The 8,249-nt window shown below is 48.5% G+C and overlaps 1 protein-coding gene across 1 annotated transcript; it reads left to right on the top strand.

The window, feature by feature from the left end:
• The first annotated feature begins 3,410 nt into the window (after positions 1-3,410).
• Positions 3,411-5,432, top strand: LOC138875294 (uncharacterized). The gene is made up of 3 exons (XM_070154117.1): positions 3,411-3,479; positions 4,669-4,839; positions 4,908-5,432. The coding sequence occupies exons 1-3, from the start codon at positions 3,411-3,413 to the stop codon at positions 5,430-5,432; spliced, it is 765 nt and encodes a 254-aa protein (XP_070010218.1).
• Positions 5,433-8,249: the final 2,817 nt, after the last annotated feature.

Below are 8,249 nucleotides of genomic sequence, written 5' to 3'. Positions count from 1 at the left end.
TCCTTATCCTCGGAGTCTCTGCTGGGTTGCGAATGATCCTCGAGGGAGGGAGCTTGATTGTAATCCTACAGCATCGAGATGCTGACATGACTTCCCGAATGTACCTTAATAGCGCAAAATAGACCCCCCCCCCCGATTTCATTACATATAGATAGTCTCCGAATTTCCTAGAATGAAGTAATAGGAAACGATACTGAATCATTGTCTCGAGGACATTATTGCCATGACGTCAACCGTCTAAGAGCAATAAATGCCATGCCCCAGAGAACCGTGTAGGGCCGCCGTCAGATGCGGTAATCAAGAAACCCACGAACTGCCATTGGCTTGTCTCTTCTACTTCCCCAGTGATTCTTATAAATGCACAGGTTGCAAGATACCTCCCATCTTCACCCTTTTTACAAGCCTGCGAGTCAAAAAAATTTTATTTGACACCCTTTCCTCTTTTCACAGAAGGGTTTTTACCATTTTACATGGCTAGGACTTGTAGGACAGTTCCCCGACGGAACGACACTACATTAGTGTCCAGATTACCTGAGGGAGAAAACAGATCGGTTCCCACTTTAGAACAATGTACCCCACCTAATCTTGATACGTCGAAGGATTTTGACATTGAGACTCCCTCGTCTATGCCGGGTCGGTGTAAGCACGTGTCTCGATACGTAAGCTTCGTGACCGATGTTAACAAAGTGAAGGAGGACTGCCGATGGAGCAAGGCAGTGGAGGTAGATATTCCCGGCCCCAACGATAATATTACCAACTTTAAGGCTGGTTTCCTTTGTATATACACTTAACGATTCACCCTGAGCCCAGATAAATCCGTTGAGTCTCCTCATCGACCTGGTTATTCTTGACTTCTTTGCCCGATACCAGGTGACACTTGGTCAGATCTACCCATCCTTTTGGAGGATAGTGTTAATGCTTAGACATTTCACCGAAGGGGTTAAAGGTGAGGTTTTTACCCTTAACCATCTGATCATACTGTACCGCCCTCGGCTATATCGAGGCTTAATCATGCTCCGCGACCAGTCCAAAAAATCTTTTTTCATGAGCGTTGATGAGGAGAAAGATCGAGGATGGATGAGCAGGTTTATCCGAGTGAGGACCTCGGACATTATCCCGGCCCGGAGAATGCCCTTTCTTGAGCAATGGAGCGCCTGACGTAAGTGAATTTCACTTTGACCGCTTCTCGACTACTCTTTTGTTCGTCATAATAACCTCTTTGTTCTTTCTACAGCCGCTGCTTGGCATCTGGAGGTGGTCCTAGATTTGTCGGGATAGACCAGGTGTTTGAGCGAGAAGTTCCCGTACCACGTTCGGTCTTGGACCGTCCTGGCTAAGGAGCGTTGGGTGGCAAGGAATCACGGTGAGGTTCCTTTACCGTCTGCTCTTCGCATTTTGTGTTTCCTTTTGAGCCCTTAGCGAAAATGTATCGCGGTTATTGTGCTAGTGAAGGTCTTGGCGAGAATATGTAGATGAGGCTGCCCCCTAATGGTGAAGCAGAGGCCTTAGAGCCTGGTATGAACAAGGAAAGGAAAAGCAGGGTAGACATTGCCCGACCTGACGGGACTGCTGCTCTAACCTATGGGTCGAATCCTGATATCGAAGGGGAGGATGATGATGGAAGTCCGTTGAGGAGGAGAACAAGGTCTAGTGCGAGAGATTTGCAGGTGCCCCGATCGGAGGCTGCTGAGTCTAGAATGGCTAGCTCCGGCTGGGCTGGTGAGCCAAGGGTCCTCGAAGAGTACGCTGATGTAGCTTCAAATCGTATGGCCGAATTCGGCATAGTTTCTGCTAGGAGGACCATTGGTGTTGATCCTGAGGGACCGGATCTCGGGGCCTTCCAGGAACGTGGGTTGCCATTTGGAGAAATCGGCGAACCGAACGACCTCATTTCGAACTTTTTGATTTCATCAGGGGTGCTGAGGGATGCCGAAAGGATGATCGGCGTCACAGCCGGGACTCCTCCCAAAGGGGAAGATTTTATTGTCAACATTTTTGATGGCGTAATCGACGGGGCTGATCTCGATATTTCTGGCGCCGTTAAAGCGGCGGAGAAGTCCATGCAGTAGGTGATAGTTTTCCCTTGCATATTTTTTTTCATCATTGGGCGTTATTCGCCGTCTTTCTTAACTTTCCCATTGTGCCGCAGTGTAAGGAGATGTATGACCATGCCATTCTTCAGCTCCACGGGGAACCTTTTTGCCATGAGAAGGAGTGTAAGAACATTGCTTCAAAGCTGCAGGACTCGGAGGCTTGTTGTGCCTGGGGAGATAAAGAGTTAGGAGAACTTTGGGCGGCTTTGGAGGCGACGCTCCGGGAGAAGGTCGCTCTTGCTGCTCAAGTACTCTGCCTCCCTCATACCCGCCCTTTTACCCCATATTCACACATGTTTTGGATTCATATATATTTATCGACTTTCCCTTCTCCCGTAGGTCGAGCAGAGTGACTCGCGGATTAGTCAGTTGAAAGCGGAGATCTCCGGGCTGGAAGAGCGAAACAGATTGTGGCCGGGGAATTGGTAGCATCTTGGGATCTTCTCACGAACACTCGCAGGGAGATTGTTACTTTCGCCGTAGCTAAGTCTGAGGTCGAACGAGATGCTGCCACTTATAAAGAGGATGCGACCACAGTGCATACAATGGTTCGTGACATGTCCATGGCAACTGAGCAGAGACTAATTCGAGCTGTCGAGCATGCCAAAGTAGAGGTGAAGAGGGAGACCCTAGAAGAACTTGAGGCTAGAGGCTTTGAGTTGTCTGTCGATCTGGAGGAGGCTCGTGCGGTGGAGGGAAGATTGGCGCTCTTAATTGCCCTTGATAAAGGTGAAGACGATAGTGGCGAGGAGTAGTCCCTGAGCCCTTTTTGTATGCATTCTTTTTGCTTCATGTGTTCTCCCCCTGGGAAACAAATAGTGTAAAGGCATTTTTTCTCTTTGTCAATGCATAAATGGAGCTTTTATCCTGTCAGCCCTTCTCCTTGCTTTTTTGTTTTTGCATTCCGGCATCAGCCCTTCGGGGCCTTCTTGTAGGATAGATCGGGGCGCCGAGACTAGCCACATCCCGAGGTTGAATCGATAGCTCCTCCCGAACTAATATTTATGACGTCGGGGATCTCCTGAGGTCCCTTGGTTTTATGAGTTATGTGGGAGCCTGGAATGATTCTACTAGTGCACTCCCCAAGGAGAAGGTGATGTTAACGCGGCCAGAATTAATTGGCCCTCTGGGGAAAACGAGTAGTTGTCACTTAGCCTCTATATATTTTCTCATCCGCCCTTTAAGCGGCGATTTTGCAGTTCTTGATAAGCCTATCTCCTCTGTAAAGCCTGGCGCTTTGTGTAAGCCCTTCCGCTTCCCTGCTTCAGAAAGTTTTTGCCTGGATCCTCATCTTATTCTCCTTATTCTGTTGTAATCATGGCCACCGCATCGGCGCCTGATCCTCGGACAAAAGGGATTCCCTGTTGTACTTTGCCTTTGGTCAGGGTACCAGCAACTCGCCCTCAATATCGGGAGAGCGAGACTCGGGTTACCTTGCCTCGAAGAAGGCTGTCATACCGGGGAGGCTTCCCAATATTCCGGGACATTGAGAGTACGTGGCGAGGATTATTTCATTGGTGAGGGAGGAAAACCTTGAAATGGTCAGGAAGGAATGCGAATGGGGGGAAGGCGTGATTTTGCAAGCACCTTCCCTCGAGGAGAGTGTCATGACATACGTTGAGGGGTTCTTGAGTGTGTATATTCATGTTCTTGTGCTGGATTTCCCCGACCGGGTCGTGCTTGATTTCTGCAGAAGATATCAAGTGACGTTGGTGCAGGTTCATCCCTTTCTTTGGAGAATAGTGCACTCGATGAGATATTTTGCTGACAAGGCTGGGATAGAATTCACCCTCAGCCACCTCGTGACATTGTATCGGTCATTGCGCTATCGGGACTTGATTGCTCTTTAGCGTAGATCCACCTGAGCTCATGTGATCGGCAGCGAGGAGGATGAGGACCGCGGATGGATGAATCGGTTCGTTCGAATCCGGACGACCGATGTTATCCCTAGAGAATTTTTGCCATTCCCCAAGAAATGGAACTTTATGTGTAAGCGCTTTATCTCAACATAGGGTTGGCCCCGTAACAACATCTTTCTGTTCTTTGTTTATAGCAACTCATTGGTTTCCCGGCAAGGTCCCTAATTTAGCCGAGTGGTCTCGTAAGCTAGCAGCTTGCTCGACTTATGATAGGCGCCGGTAGAGAGATCTATCAAAAAGGAGATGGGAGGTGAAGCATCATGGTAGGTGCCTGGCATTCTACCCCCCTAAGAGGTGGCTTCCTTCTTGTTGGCTCATCTGATTTATCTGCTACAAGTGCCAAGAGTCTTTTTGAAGCGAGGCCGAGTTCCTCGAGGGAAGAGGAGAGATTGTTGGCCCCGGGGTCAAGGAGCGCCGGTAAAAGGAAAGATGCCCCGGGGTGTGAGAAGGCTTGTGGTGAGGCGCCTTCTTTGTAGCGGTTAAGGGAAAGCGATTCGGCCGACCGGCAACGTTCTGGGTTCGATGCATCATCGGATGTTGCTTCGGCCCTCAGCGAGGCTCAACTCTTTGGCCTTATGGTGAGTTCGGCCGCTGTAAGGATGTTTTGGCCCTGCGCTCCTCTCTTTTCTTTTTATTTACCTGGCTTTCTTTCTCAGGCTTTTGATAGGCTCAAAGCCGAACTGCTTCATTATGAGGACCCATTGCGTGATGCTCGAGATAGGGAGAAATCCCTCAGACTTCTTTGTGCGGCAAAGGAAAGAGAGCTCGTCTCTTTTCGGTATGAGGTGGACCGGAGTCGGGCCCGGGAGGCCCTCTTAGAGAAACAGGTATCCTGCATCTCGTGCTGGCCTGTATTCCCTTTCTGTCTCGCTATCTTGGCGTGTTGCTGTTTTAGTTGAAGGATAAGGTGGATGAACTAGAACAACTCTGGGGCGAGGTTGGCAGAGCCAAACGTGAATTCACCGAGCTGCAGGCGCATCTGAATGCCCATTCTGAGGCCAAAGAGAGGGCTCAGGTTGAGGTTTTCGCTCTTGAGGCACAAATTCAAGTCACCCGTGCGAATGATTCTGCTCAGGTGAAGATGATCGTGAGACTCTCATCCGAGCTTTCAAGGGAGAAAACCGAGGTGGTGAATGTCCGGGCTGAGGTTGTGATGAACAACACCAGAGCGGGAAAGAAAATGGCGGCTTATTCAAGTAGTGATGTCGCTGCTAAAGCTAAGCTAAAGAAGACCCTCGATCATGCAAACAACAGCAAGGAGTACGTGAGGTGCAGATCCCGGAGGGAAATCCTTGAGGAGATTCACGCTAGGGGCTTTGATCTCTCGGGGGAGATCGAGCAAGCCAAAGGAGAGGAGTACGATGCCAAGTTCCTACTGTCCGATGCTGAGGACGATGAGGAGGAGACCGTCGGGCTATAATTTCCGGAAAAAAGCGGAATGACTACTCCCTGCCTTCTTTGTTGTGTATATATATAGATTTCATTGTATGACGTAGGCTGAGATTGTGCTTTGTCGTCAATATGTAGAAATAAGAGGGGGAACCCCGCAACTTGTATCTTCTGTATTTCTGCTCATGGATTTTCAATTGGATCTATTCAACCTCGGATTTTCCCTTAGGCTTGTGTGTTTTAACCGTATTTAGGTTTAGTCTCCGAGTCGGGATCTGACTCGAGCTTAATTTACCCTCAGGTTTTATGTTTGTTTGGGCCGGCGATGACGGTTTTTATTTCTTGCCCTTGGGCGTTTGTTATTTCGTCTTTGTTGGGTCCAGTCTCCGAGTCACGTTGTAATTCGATCTTTAATTGACCCTCAAGTTTTTTCGATCTTCAAACCGGCGATAGTGCCTCTAACGCTATTTTGGTCGTTGAGACCTTTTGATATGTGGCTTGAAGGCTTGCATAGTTAACTATTTTGGATCCGGTCTCCGAATCGGGTTACGATTCGAGCTCATTTTAATCCTCAAGTTGTCAATTATCAAGCTGGCGACAATGGCTATTACGCTATTTTCGGTCGTAGGGACCTTTTAGTATGCGGCCTGTAGGCTCGCTTGGCTGGCGACAATGGCCCTTACGCTGTTTTGCCCGTGGGCTATTTGTAGGCTTGTTTTCTGCTCGTTAAGTCCTTTTGAAATAGTTTTGCTTGACCCGTCATCGGTTCTAGAGAACCTCGATTTCAAGTCATTATCGGCGATGTTTGAGCACCTTGGAAGGTTTTTAGCTCGTAGGTCAAGTAGATCGACGCCTTGTGATTTGGAGCTGACATGGTCGAAGCGCATTTTTGCCTGTTGAGGGAAGCCTATTTTAACCGGTTCTTTCCGAAGTATATTCGAAGTAGTGGCCTGTAATTTTTGTTCAACGACAGTCGGGCGTCCTCAAGTCGCGTTAATTTGGCTGTATTAGCCATTTTGACCGTAGTCATATGTGTTTGGCCGGAGCTGTTTTTGATCCCGAGTGATAGTTTAGGTGTCTACACCGAGGGTATGCCCTTTCGGGATTCTTACAATGTGACGTATAGCCTAAACTTCGGGATTTTCATGCTTGTTGAGGTCTTACAGTTTGTCATGCCTATTGAGGTCTTACAGTTTATCATGCTTGTTGAGGTCTTACAGTTTTTGTTGTAATGTAGAATAGATCTGGTTACGCCGAGTCCGTCCGCTAGGGGTCTTACAGTTTCAGGTTTTCCAGTGCATGGAGATTAATGGCAGTCTCCAAGCAATCGAGTTTGTTTAAGCTTGAAGACCGCTTCTCGTGAGCTCGGAGTTGCCTTGTAGGGGCTTTATGAGCCCGAAGTTCCGACCCTAGGTTGTGCGGGTGCTGAGTTGCTAACGCTAAGTCTTCGAGTATCTCGGGACGAGTTTGGTGGAGAGGCCTTTGCCGTGACCCTGTTAAAATTCCCCTTTCTAGAGTATGAGATGCCGAAAGATATTCTTTATTGCTTGGTAAAACATACATTGTTTCATTATTGTGAGCTCGGCCTGCGCTGGTGTGGCTCCTCGGACCATTCGATCTGGTACATAATTCCCTATAGAGACTTAGTCTGCCGCTTCTCGGTCCTCCCGAGAGGACGGTGCCCTTAGGAGAAGATCATTGCTCATCGTCGAAATATAGAAGAAGGCCTACGACCTTATCGGATCCTCCTCTGGGGGTACGTTGCTCCGCTAATAATCCTGCTGACTAGGCCCTCTTCGAAGGAGAAGTCCAATTGAGGGGAAAGTGCATGGCGGGCACCCTTTTCTTCTTTTTTTTTAAAGCCTAGGGATCTCCAAGTAGAATTAGAACTTCCAAATATCTTGGACAGTTGTCTGCTTACAGGTTAGTGAAAATAACAAGGGAGTAAAGTTGTTCTTCCTCACCACGGGATGCGTAGGCGACGTTGTGAGATTTGGTGTGTTCCTACCCTTTCAAGGCGCGAGTCCCAATAAATCCATCTACTGTGTCTTATCAGGCTTGGCCGAAGATGTGGTTTGCTTACCTTTTGATCCTTCCGAGGGTAGGGGCATTGATGTGGGTGACGCGCCATATGGTGAAGAATTTCCTCTCATCGTGTATTGCTTTCTGTCGACTTATTTTAATTCTTCCCTTTGCGAGGGGTTTCATTCTTTAGGCAAAATGGGGCCAACACTGTCCCCGAGTGGTGTGTCGGCGGTCGTCTGAATAAGATGTTTGTGCTTTGCGCCTCCTCTGATGGTACGGAGCTCGACGTCCCGGCCCGAGATCAGATGGGTTGTATCAAGAGAATGGTTTTTGTGGCGATTGTCATTTCAAATTTGCTAGGGATTCGGGATACGGGAGCGGTTTGGTCCATTAGTCCGGACCGCCCCATGTACTTTGGTCCGACATCGTTGTTGTACGTGATCAAACCAACTGAATTCATGAACACATGTTTTATTTGAAATAGATCAAATGAGGGAGAGGGTTACCAATGCATCAGTATGATGCCAAGGTGGAGTCCTGGTGTCCTTTTCCCTGGATGTAAGGGTGTCCTCCGAAATATTTCCCTGGGCCCGTTTTTCCCTGATGACGAACATTTTCACTTTCTATTTTATGAGTCCTCGGCGGTGATTTTTACTGAGTAGCATGACTGTCATCCTTCTGAGTTGGTGGCCATTTTTTATCCCACGGCCGCGCGTGCCCTATGGTTCCCGCGCTGGGTTGTGGTTCTTTTGAAGGGGTCTTGGTCGAATAGGCCTGAGTCGTTCAGCGCCCCTGGTTTCGCTTATGGTGATCATGATGTTTG

This window comes from Nicotiana sylvestris, chromosome 8 (genome assembly GCF_000393655.2).
Source record: "Nicotiana sylvestris chromosome 8, ASM39365v2, whole genome shotgun sequence".
Classification (NCBI taxonomy): domain Eukaryota; kingdom Viridiplantae; phylum Streptophyta; class Magnoliopsida; order Solanales; family Solanaceae; genus Nicotiana; species Nicotiana sylvestris.
The sequence above is the reverse complement of the archived record's forward strand: the minus strand, read 5'-3'. Positions and strand labels throughout refer to the sequence as shown.